Source organism: Colobus angolensis, unplaced genomic scaffold, assembly GCF_000951035.1.
Source record: "Colobus angolensis palliatus isolate OR3802 unplaced genomic scaffold, Cang.pa_1.0 Scaffold10, whole genome shotgun sequence".
In the NCBI taxonomy this organism is placed as follows: Eukaryota; Metazoa; Chordata; class Mammalia; order Primates; family Cercopithecidae; genus Colobus; species Colobus angolensis.
The window spans coordinates 3,842,152-3,855,252 of record NW_012110919.1 but is presented as its reverse complement, the minus strand read 5'-3'; the positions used below and the strand labels follow the sequence as shown (position 1 = coordinate 3,855,252).

At 34.2% G+C, this 13,101-nt stretch overlaps 1 protein-coding gene across 1 annotated transcript in view; it reads left to right on the top strand.

Annotated features, from left to right (window-relative positions):
* Nucleotides 1-13,101, top strand: part of EEA1 (early endosome antigen 1) — a 170,076-nt gene that overhangs the window by 133,865 nt on the left and 23,110 nt on the right. Inside the window, exons 19-21 of the mRNA XM_011933771.1 lie at nt 5,113-5,443; nt 6,149-6,250; nt 8,723-8,917. Coding sequence (XP_011789161.1) covers nt 5,113-5,443; nt 6,149-6,250; nt 8,723-8,917 — 628 coding nt within the window. The remainder of the gene's footprint in view (nt 1-5,112; nt 5,444-6,148; nt 6,251-8,722; nt 8,918-13,101) is intronic.

Sequence of the window (13,101 nt, the reverse complement as noted above, 5' to 3'; positions counted from 1 at the left end):
CAGGCGCCCACCACCACACCCGGCTAATTTTTTGTATTTTTAGTAGTGACAGGATTTCACCGTGTTAACCAGGATGGTTTCGATCTCCTGACCTCGTGATCCGCCCACCTCGGCCTCCCAAAGTGCTGGGATTGTACATCTTTTGTTAAATTTATTCCTGAGTATTTTTTAATGCTATTGTAAATGTAATTGTTTTTTAAATTTAATTTTCCACTTATGACTAGTATAAAAATGCAATTTTTAAATATATATTGACTTTTCTGCCCTTTAACCTTGCTCAATTTACTTTTTAGTTTTAGTAGTTGTTTGTAGAGTTCTTGACGTTTTCTAACTAGACATTCATGCTATCTGTGAATAGAGACAAATTTACTACTTCCTTTCCAACCTATAGGCCTTTTATGTTTTTTTTCTTGCTAGCTGGGGCATCCAGTAACATTTTGAACGTAAATAGTAATGGCAAACATCTTTGCATTACTTCTAATCTTAGGCAGGAAATATTAAATGTTTCATCATTAGGTTTGAGATTAGCTGTAGGTTTTACTGAGATTCCTTTTATCCGATTGAAGACATTACCTTTGATACCTTTTATATATTAAAAAAAAATTATCGGCCTTGTTGTTTATGCCTGTAATCCCAGAACTTTGGGAGGCCAAGGCAGGCAGATCATCTGAAGTCAGGAATTCGAGACCAGCCTGGCCAACATGGCGAAACCCTGTCTCTACTAAAAATACAAAAATCAGCTGGGAGTGGTGGCACATGCCTGTAATCTCAACTACTCGGGAGGTTGAGGCACGAGAATTGCTTGAACCCAGGAGGCAGAGGTTTCAGTGAGACAAGATCACGCCACTGCACTCCAGCCTGGGCAACAGAGCGAGACTCCATATCAAAAAAAAAAAAAAAAATGATTGCAAAAGAAACAATTATTGTGCTTGAATTGAATTTTATCACCTTTTATTTCTGTATCTGTTGATATGATCATATGGATTTTCTCTTTTATTCTGTTAATATGGTCAGTTACATTCATTGATTTACTATTAAACCAGCCTTGCTTTCCTGGAATAAATTAACCTGACTGTGCTGTATTACCTTTTTATGTATTGCTGTTTTTGATTTGATAATACTTTGTTAAAAATTTTTCATATATTTATGAGGGATATTGGTCTGTAGTATTCTTTTAATATCATTGTCAGGTTTTGATATCAGAGTTATACTGGCCTTAAAAAGGAATTGAGAAGTATTTCCTCCTCTTCTCCTTTCTGAAATAGTTTGTATGAGATGTATATTATTTTTTTCTTAAATGTTTGATGGAATTCACTAGTGAACTGGCTAGGCTTAGAGTTCTCTTTCTGGGTTGTTTCATTTGGGTTTCAATTCATTTAATAGATACAGAGCTATTCTAATTTCCTGATTTTTTTTCTTGAGTCAGTTTTGGTAAATTGTGTCTTTCAGAAATGTGTTCATTTCCTCTAAACTTCAAATTTATTGGCAATTGTTGATAATATTATACTTTTGAGGTCTGTTAGGATCTGTAGTAGTATTCCTCCTTTATTCTTAATAGTGGTAATTTGTCTTTTTAAAAATCAATTAGAGATTTATCAGTTTTATCAGACTTTTGTAAAAAAACTTTTGATTTAATTTTGTCAATTTTCTATCTTATTTATTTCTCCTCTTTATTGTTTCCATCTTTAGACCTTAGTGTTTACTTTGCTTTTTTTTTTTAATAGCTTTTGAATGTGAAAGCTTCTCTGTGTCTGTCTACATTTTGTAGTATCTGTTTCTTTTTTTCAGTTACCTGCTTTTCACTTGTCAATGCTAGATGTAAGATTTCTGCAGATGGTAGTATGTAGCCTTATTCTAATAACATCAGTGTATTATGACAGTTTTGCCACAGATGAAATCAATTATCTTGAAGGAGGGTATCTTTTCTCATTTGCACTAAAGTGCTCAATGAATTCATGGCTCCTCTGAATATAAGGGTGGATTGGTTTAGAAGATATTGGGACCTATAAGATTTATTGGTATATGAAATTTCAGGTATCTCTAGTGGCAGAATGGGTATGTGCTTCTGAACATATATAGCCACAAAAGTGCTTAGCTACAGCATCATTCCTTCACTCCCAAGGTAGAATTAGTCTCTTGCCCAGCTTACCCTTGATGTTGATGCTGAACTTGGGTCCTGCCATGATGAGATCTTCAGTGAACACATCACTCACCATTATTTTGATGGATGAAAATCAGTTCCACCCAATTCATTTGAATATCTTCATATGAGTGGTTACATTTGATTAAATTTTGTCTTTAAACACCAGATCACCTACTCTGACTGAGTTGATGGACTTGACTTGTGTCAAGGGGATGAGGACTCTTGACTGTTCCAGTCCGGTAGAGACTAAGAACCTGAGAAAAGTCCTCTTCAGAAAGATGAAATAAAACCCATCCGAGTCGATGATTAAGTTGTTTCATACCTTCATGGTTTTCATCCTTGTTTGGGGATAAGATGGTGAAAATATTCTCATTTTCATATCTAGTAAATTGGGTCCTCATACTTTGAATCGGAGGTTATAGAAGCACATCTTGTGCCTCTGGGGTGGCATTCCTCCTCACTGTAGTTTCCAGTGCCTAGGTATTTGAGGAGCATATCTGATCCATTACATTACCAACCAAATGGTTTGTCATTATCTCTAGAATGCAGTCATCAGTCCATGAAGATCATCTTTGAGATAGCTTTTATTCTCTTCCTCAAAAACCTTGCAGGCCCACTGGTTCTTTCTCTTTCCAATGGACCCAATGGAAGTGGACCCATTTTCATTCTATGTTCTAATCTCATGGTTCAGAATTCACTTACAGGGCTCCCACATCCTATTGGGGTAGGAAAACCTTTAAAACTAAGATCTTTCTTGTCTATGTACTCTGTACATACATTTCTCCTCTGAGGTCTTACATTTCTGGAGTACTACCTAGGCAAGGAGGGCTGGGGTCCCTTCTGCTTTTATATCAGATAAACATATTGAGACTTTGACTAAACCCCACCCATGAGCCCAGGGCTCAGCCCAAATAAGAGGATACAGGGCTTCCCTTTTTGAGAGCCCACTTAAATTTACACACCCAATGTTACCCTCCCATCTTACAATGTATTTTCATTCCTCTGCAGTTTAATGTATTTTCTGATTTCCTTTGTGATTTATTCTTTAATGTGTAGGTTATAAGTATGTTTACTTTCCAAATATTGAGGCTCTCCTAGATATATTATTGTTACTGATTTTTTTTTTTTTGAAACGGAGTCTCACTCTATGCCCAGGCTGGAGTGCAGTGGCATGATCTCGGCTCACTGCAACCTCTGCCACCCAGATTCAAGCGATTCTCCTGCTTCAGCCTCCCGAGTAGCTGGGATTACAGGCGCCTACCATTATGCCCTGCTAATTTTTGTATGTTTAGTAGAGATGGGGTTTCACTGTGTTAGCCAGGATAGTCTCGATCTTCTGACCTTGTGATCCGCCCGCCTTGGCCTCCCACAGTGTTGGCATTACAGGCATGAGCCCCTGCGCCCGGCCCTAATTACTAATTTAATTCTATTGTGGTCAGAGAACATTCTTGGTAAAATTCAAACTTTTGAAAATAAGTCTTATTTAAGGCCCAGCATATGGCTTATCATAATTAATTTTCCATGTGCACATATATGTACTCTGTGTTATTAGGTGGAGTGGCCTATAAATAATAATTATGGTGCTGTTCTTATTGTCTATATTCTTGCCAATTTGTTCCTCTGGTTGTTCTATCAGTTTCTAAGAAAGAGATATTATAATTTCCAACTATGATTGTGGACTCATGTATTTCTTCTTTGAGTTACTTAAAAAAAACAAACAAGAAGTTTCACAGTGACTATGTAAGCCTCTATTTCTGTTTTGCTTTCTTTGTTTCACATAATCTTGTGATTTTGTAATTAATTTTGAAGAAGTTAAACAGCCTATAAATAAATATACCAAGTCTTAATTTTAGGGTTGCTTGACAGGGATTTTAACTACATTAAAATGGTAAAATAATATTAGTGTAATAACTTTTCCATTTGGACCTTTAAAAATCAGGCAGGCATAGTATCTTGTGAACCTATTAAGCTTTAACATCTTTTCTAGCTATTTTTAAGGAAGTAAAAGTGTGTTTGTAGAACTAAAAAATTAGATTTCGAGGTATAAATACAGTTTTGATATTGTATTAATACACAATTTCAAATACTTTATTAGTACATCTTTTAACAACCTCCCTTTAACATATTGTTGAATTATTTTTATTGGTTATAAATTTATTCTGATTACATTGGAACTAGTGTGCATTCTAGAAATACTGTTACTTAGCATCTGGTTTTGACTTTAAAAATGACTATTATTTATAGTGTATCGGGGGTTTTGCAGTGTAATTTGCATAGTTTCTTTTATGAAAACAATAAAAGTCTATAGCTTTCTAAAGCTATAACTTTATTTCTTCATTCTTGTTGCTTTTTTCATTCGTATATAAGAGACCTATATTAAGGAACAAATGATAACAAATCCTTTGTATAATCTGCTAGGTTCTAGGGTTAAAGTAAATCATTTGTCTTCCCTCTATATTGTAAATAAAATATTTCGTTTTTTTTTAACTTTTATTTTTTTCTGGGTTAGCCATAAATATTTTGAAGTTTAAGAGCTGTCACACATAATGTGTTTCATGTTTTCAAGGAAAGAGACAAAGTTCTCTCTGTGTTGGAGAACTAACATAATAAATAGACTATTTATGGAAAAACGTTTCTGGCTGTTATAGACTAAAGGGTCTGTGATACATAGTTTTTTTCCCTGGGAATTAGTTGTGGTGGACAAAAATGCATTAAGTCAGGAAGCTTAGATAGTTTTGTCTTCACTACTAACTTATATGACTTGGGAAAAATAATCTACATCTGTTAAATGATCAAATGAGATGTTCTAAAGTATTTTTCAATGGTATGATTTTATGAAATTAGGTTTTTATTTGTGAACTATACAAAAAAAGTTTCAGAACTCAGTAATTGTTTATGATTAATTTTGAATGGTAAATTAGAAATAGTAAATTATGTGTTATTTAAAAAGATTTTTAAAAAATATTTAGAGTATCCAGTACAAGATTGGATCTACAGAAAAAATCTGAAGCCCTTGAAAATATCAAGCAAAAGCTTACCAAGCAAGAGGAAGAAAAAAAAATCCTGAAACAAGAATATGAAACTTTAAGTCAAGAAGCAAAGATTCAGCACGAGGAATTGAATAACAGAATTCAAACAACAGTAACAGAACTACAAAAAGTAATAATGGAGAAAGAAACTTTAATGACAGAGCTTTCTACAGTAAAGGAGAAACTATCAGAAGTTTCTGATTCTTTGAAAAACTCCAAAAGTGAATTTGAAAAGGAGAATCAGAAAGGAAAAGCCGCTATATTAGACTTGGTTAGTAGTTTACATTTTCTTTCTTAAGTGGAAGTGATCATTTTATTTAAAATGTACTGATTTTTCTGCTTAATTCACAGTTCGCTTTTCTTTCCACATTTAAATAATTTAAAGTAGTTCTTATGAGGAAATTAATTGGGATTGCTTAACCTGAGAAGAAGCCCAAGATAATAATGTGGGTGTGTATACACCTGTGAGCACACCATTTTCTGAAGGCCAGGAATATTTTCAGTTGAATATCACAGTCTTTCTCATGTGTGTTATTATGTTCCTTTCTGTTTGGTGAAAACATTTTCTATCTGTACACTTTTCCTATTGTGATCACTTTTTAATTTATTGTTTTCTAAGTTTTCTTGCTTCCATTTTCTTGAAGCCCATTGCTATAAAAGTAGTGTGGCAAGTTAATTATAATGAATTGTGTGACATAAAATGTGATTTCTAAAGTGTTCTAAGATATCATCTTAATATTGTTTAAAATATGTCATTGTGACTTGGTTGATGATCAAAACCCTTAGTGTTTTGTTGTCCCTCCTCCATTATTTCTGTAATATTTTCCTAGTTTTATCTTTGAAATGGATGATCCTGTCTCAGCTCATCGATAATTTTAGTTTATTTCCTCATGTGTATCTTACTAAGGTTAGAAACTAAACTTCTTAAGGTTATTACAAATATTTTTTATGTAATATAGTTTTCATTTTTTTTAAGGAGAAAACTTGCAAAGAATTAAAGCATCGACTTCAAGTGCAGATGGAGAACACACTTAAGGAACAGAAGGAACTGAAAAAGTCACTTGAAAAAGAGAAGGAGGTAAGATTTTCTTTTTTCTGTAACATAAAATGTATAAAGTATAGTAAGGTCTTTATATTTTCAAATAAATATATAAAGTATGTTTGTTCTTGGCAGCATTTCCACAGATAATTTTTTTTATAGTTTTAAGAAAAATAAGCATTTTCACATTGATATTTAGGTCATAGGTTTATTTCTCTGAAATATAACAAATCATGTATATAGTTTAAAACTGTTATTTGTATTTTACCTACTATTAAAAAGACTTAAGCTAGTTTATAATCAAAGGTCCAAATAAAGAAGTATAATTAATAAAGGTAGAAAATTGAGTCAGCTAACTACAGAGTTAAGGACCATTTTTATGGTTGAGAAAAAATCTTAAAAGGCTTTCCATAGAAATGACCTTTATTTCATGGACTCTTATGGCTCTTTAATTCATGGACATTTATACTCATACTAATGTATACTTGATAATGGTTGTAGAACAACCAAAATATTTTTCTGTGGTTAGTGCTTCTGTTGTTTCCAGCAAAAACAGACAAGCAAACGAGTAAACAAATGGGTATAATATATGGTTGTTACTCTCTGAAGCCATACCTGCGAGCTGCTAGAGTCCAGGCATGCAACTTTCGAGAAAATCGGATTTGATAAAGGAGCAAGACATAGTACTGACAAGTATTTGATGTGATTGTGTTCTAGTTGTTGATTGAAAGCAGACTTGTGTTGTAGATGCCAGCCATGTAAGCAGCAAAATTATAATTGCTTCATGCCCAAGTTCTGAATCAAGATTGTCCAAATTTATATTCTGGCTATGCCATTTATTAGCTATGCCATTTTGCCATCTTTTAGACAAAATACTTAACCTCTGTGCTATAGTTTCTATATGATAGAGTCTACATGAATCTATGTGGTAGAGTTATTGTGAGAAATAAATGTGTTAATATCTTTAAAGTACTCAAGACACTGACTATAATGCAGTAAATGCTCATACTAGTTATTATTTTGTCCTTGGTTATCATATCATATCATATCATCCTTATTGTCATACTGTTTGACTCCTGTTTTGCATAAACATATTTTGCTATTCATTGTGGAGATAAGCTGAGACATCTATGTATAACAGTAACATTTTTTCAAAGGTAACTTTGGATATAGTCAAATGCTCGAATGTAATGCTAGATTCTTAGTGAAATATGCATAGAACATGAAAACATGACTTTGTTTGGAGGGTGGGAGATAATAGTGATTTACCTTGGTGATAGAGGAACCTCAATGTGACTTCTCTGTATGATGTCTGAATTTGAGCAGAAACATATCCTGGTGGATTGTACAAACAAGGTAGTAGTAAAATATGCCCCACATCTCTAAATGAGGTAACTATTCTGCAGTGTATTATTATTATTATTATTTAAAACAGAGTCTCGCTCTGTCACCCAGGCTGGAGTTCAGTGGTATAATCTCAGCTCACTGCAACCTCCACCTCCTAGGTTCAAGCGATTCTCCTGCCTCAGCCTCCCAAATAGCTGGGATTACAGGTGCCCACCACCATGCCTGGATAATTTTTGTGTTTTTAGTAGAGACAAGTTTCACCATGTTGCCCAGGCTGGTCTTGAGCTCCTGACCTCAACTAATCTGCCCGTGTTGGCCTCCCAAAGTGCTGGAATTATAGGCGTGAGCACCTGGCCTGTGCAGTGTAATTTTAATGTCATCAGACAGATACTAAATGTATTTTGTCAAAAGTGATTTTGGTTTTGTCATAGTTACTATAGAGCTATTCTTTGTGACAGCTGTGGCCAACGGGCTTAGTGGCATATGAGAATATTCTTTTTTTTCTTTTTTTTTCATTATTTTTTGAGACGGAGTCTCTTGCTCTGTTGCCCAGGCTGAAGTGCAGTGGCGCGATCTTGGCTCACTGCAAGCTCTGCCTCCTGGGTTCACGCCATTCTCCTGCCTCAGCCTCCCGAGTAGCTGGGACTACAGGTGCCTGCCACCACGCCTGGCTAATTTTTTTGTATTTTTAGTAGAGACGGGGTTGCACTGTGTTAACCCGGATGGTCTCAATCTCCTGACCTCGTGATCCGCCTGCCTCGGCCTCCCAAAATGCTGGGAATACAGGTGTGAGCCACCACGCCTGGCCGAGAATGTTCTTGAAAGACAATAGACATCCAGCAATCTAGACATTGATGTTGACATACCTATTTTCCGTGATACAAGAAAATACTAATCCAGATCATTTACAAGCTGTAACTATACAGTTATAAGTTAAAAAGAAAGGTAGTGTTAAACAAATAATAAAGATTAATCCAGCATGTCACCTAATAGTGAATAGTGTTGGTTATGAAAGCAGTATGAGGGCAGGTATCTTTATTAATTATCTCTAGCCAACAGCCGCAGTAGTTTCTTCCTAGAGTAGTGCCTGGAGTGTAGTAGTTACTCAGTAAATTGTCTTTTGAATGAACAAATGAAGGCTAAATAGATTTTTTTTTCTTTCAGGCTTCTCATCAGTTGAAATTGGAACTCAATTCAATGCAGGAACAACTTATACAGGCCCAGAATACTTTAAAACAAAAGGAAAAAGAAGAGCAACAACTTCAGGAGAACATAAATGAGCTAAAGCAATCAAGTGAACAGAAGAAAAAACAAATTGAAGCACTCCAAGGAGAGCTTAAAATTGCTGTTTTACAGAAGGTAGTGATATATTTGTTTACTTTTTATAGGAAGAAAAACTTGGCAATTAAGAAAATAGTATGATGATTAATACAGATGAGTTGCAACATAGAAAAGTTTACATAAGCTAAATTTTTTCTAAATTTAATGTATGAAAGCATTTGATTGTATTATCAAATACCTGAGTCTGGATTTCCATTCACTATAACTCTGTTGTCAGATAATTGTTATTTAAAATTATAGTACTAATCATTTGATAAACATGAAACTACCTTATTAAAAATAATATATAACTGGCCAGGCGCAGTGGCTCACGCTTGTAATCTCAGCACTCTGAGGCAGGCGGATCACCTGAGGTCAGGAGTTCAAGACCAGCCTGGCCAACATGGTGAAACCCCGTCTCTACTAAAAATACAAAAATTAGCAGGGCGTGGTGGTGCATTCCTGTAAACCCAGCTACTTGGGAAGCTGGAGCAGCAGGCGGAGGTTGCAGTGAGCTAAGATCATGCCACTGCACTTCAGCCTGGGTGACAGAGGAACTGTGTCTCAAAATACTACCACTGCTACTACTACTACTACTACTACTGCTACTACTACTACTACTACTACTGGTAGTAGTAATATATAACTAACACTTAAGGAAATAATTTATGCAACATTCATAGTGTATTAGAAAAATTTAAAGGAATTTAAAATAAATCATTCTTATTAAGGGCTGAGAACAAAAATTACAAGGTGGGGTATCTTAAAAACATTCACTAGTGTAAAGCTTCATATAGTTTTAATTATTTAATATTTTAATGGTTTCCATTTCTAAACCTATTCTAATTTATTACTGAGCATGTTTTTTATTCTTAAGTGTTTTAATACTTGTCCAGACCAAGAGTTGGTAAAAATGGATTATACTTAATATGAAATATTTGAACAAAATGAGTTCCTTCTCTACTGTTAGTATGTCCATGTTAATTGGTCTGTGGAGAAGACCATAGAATCCCTACTATGTAGAATAAACTAAATATATCATGCCATTAAGAGTTGGCTGTCATACTTCTAAAGTACAAAGTATGTAAATTAAAACAATCAAAAATACACATTTTATGTTGACCACTGTTTTTGTAACTATTATTATGCTACTTTACAAAATAGTAGTTCTCTAATAATACAGCCAAGAGTAGACAAATGTGTCTATTATTTTGTTTGTGTTACCATATGTAATCAAAAGTCAACATATAATTATCACAGTGCATACTTGGTTGTATGCTTTCATATCCTGAGGTCATTTTCTTCAAAATATACTAGCCTTGTATCCAAATATTTACAAAGTCTTCATTTTTACAGCATCGTAACTTATGAAATAAAAAATACAAGTCTTTTTAGCCTGTTTTCTTATTTAAAAATTATGAGTTATAATAATATTTTGTTTGGATTTGTGATTAATATATATCGCCTGTACAGTTGACCCTCCATATCTGTAGATTCTGTAACTGCAGTTGGAATTGAAAATATTTGGGAGAAGAAAAGCAATAAAAAGTAACAGTACAGCATTAAAAAATAATACAAAATTGTCTGGGCACAGTGGCTCACACCTATAATCCCAGCACTTTGGGAGGCTGAGGTAGGTGGATCACTTAAGGTCAGGAGTTCGAGACCAGCATGGCCAACATGGTGAAACCTTGTCTCAACTAAAAATACAAAAATTAGCTGGGCATGGTGGTGTGCACCTGTAGTCCCAGCTACTCCAAAAGCTGAGGCTCCAAAAGGAGACTCACTTGAACCCCAGAGGCGGAGGTTGTAGTGAGCCAAGATCACGCCACTGCACTCCAGCTTGGGCAACAGAGTGAGACTCTGTCTCAGAAAAGCAAAACAAAATGAAACCAAAACACCCAAAATTTAAAATACAGTAAAACAACTATTTATATAGCATTTATGTTGTGTTAGGTATTTTAAGTAATCTAGAGGTGGTCAAGTCAGGCAGATCTGAATTTAAATTTTGTTTAATTTTATTAAATTTGGACACACATTAACTTCCTGGTCATAGAGAAATGATTCATCCTTCTGAGCTCAATTTAATGTTGTCATAGAGTTGTTGTAAAGATTGAGATAATGTATTTAAAGTTTCTAGTACTGTGACCCATACAATGTGGAAGTAAAACAGTTGTTGGATATTATATGGAAGTATAGCAAACTGTGACTTGGGAGTGTCAGTGTATAGGGTAGACCATGTAGTAATAGGCTGTGACAAAGTTATCATTGTCACTGGCCCATGGTGAAGTAGGGAAAACAAGGATAGTGTTTAAATGGGTATAGATGTATGTGTGTATACACTTAAATATATATATAAAACATAATATGTATACACACATTATATCTAGATATGTAGTTTTATGTCTACAGCTATAGAGTTATATATATAAATAGATATCTATAGATACATAGTTTTTCACATTGAAGGTCATAATGCACTTACACATTTTCTACATATATATAAATAAAAAGTAATATTACAGCATTAAAAATAATACCAAAATTTAAAATACAGTAAAAACAACTATTTACATAGCATTTATTTTGTAATGCTGTGTTACCTAATGGTATTGTAAGTAATCTAAAGATGATTTAAAACATTTTATATATAGCATAAGACTATTTGGGAGTTACTGATCTAGAATCAAGAAAGCATGCTGTTAAGTCAACAATCCCTTACCAACTTTGTTCAAAATCTAATGTGGAAATATAAAATGAATAAGATATGGCCCCTTACTCTTAAGCAACTTATAATTTAATGAGAAAGCAAAATGTAAGCAGAAAAAAGCCGTATTTAATGGAGCAGTTATCAACTGTTGCATTTATTTGTTTTTTTTTTTTCCATTTAACTTCTTCACTAATGGATTTGAGTTCTTCAAAGAGAACTTTGTCTGTTCTAGCAAATAAGCTCTTAATCATTTTTAAAAAATGAATGAATGAGTTTGTCAGAGGAAAAATACTGAAAGCCCAAACATGAGCCCAAAGAGCTATTATAGCCTTTGTTGAGACTTCACAGAGAGCTTAGTTAAGAGTCAGAACAATAATTAAAGAGTAAGAAACCTAGATTTATGAAAAAATGTTAAAGAAAATAAGTAGTACTTTAGAAAAGAAAATGTGTAATTGCATTATGACCTTCAGTGTGAAAAAGATATCCTGCAGTTCTTCAATATTAATTGCAGGAAGAACTCTATGAAAGGAAGATGGCATGGGATATTATCAGATACTGTGTAGGGAGATCAGCTCTCTGCTCCCCCATAGGCAGTTAGCACCATTTCCTATCACTCTGTTTCCTAGGTTTCTTGAATCCATCCTTCTCATTTTCCACTGCTACAGTCTTAGTCCAGACTTCTTTTTCTCTTATCTAGGCTGTTAATATGGCCTAATAAATGTTCCAGGCCCTCCAGTCTATTTGTCATTCATTCATTAGTTTGAGAAATATTACTAGGCACTTATTTTATGCCATGACACAATTCTAGGTGCTGAAGACATAGCTGTGAACAAAACAGACATGGGACCTGTTATTGTGGAGCTTACACTTTAGTGGATAGAGAAACTAAACAGAAAGGTATGAAAGATAGTGATGGGACATAATTCTACTAAAGGTTGGATGATCAAAGAAGCTTTGCTGAAGAGATTTGAATTGATACTGGTATTTTCAAAAAACGGATGACCAATATGGTTAAATTTGGTTGTGAGGGAGATGGTAACATGAGATGAACTCAGATAATTAGACAGGGGCCAGATCGTTTATATGCAAATTCGATTATGAGATAACAGAATGGTATATTTTATTCTAAGGGCAATTCGACTCTATTGGAGAATTTAGAACAGAGAATGGTGGGGATTGACTAAAGGGAAAATAAAGGAGCAAGCAGAAAAGGCATTGAAAAACTATTGGAATAATCTGGACAGTATGCCATGATAGCATGAACTAAAGTGTTAGAAGTGAGTGATTTGTGAATATATTTTGGAAGTTGAGTCATCAGGACTTTCTGATAGATTCAAAAGTGAGAGGTAATAGGAAGAGGATCAAGGATAACTTGGGTTTGTGCATGTGGGTAGTTGGTAATGCCATTTATTGGGAAAAGTAGCAGCTTTTTTTTTTTTTTTCTTTTATTTAAGTTCTAGGGTACATGTACACAACATGCCGGTTTGATACATAGGTATACATGTACCATTTT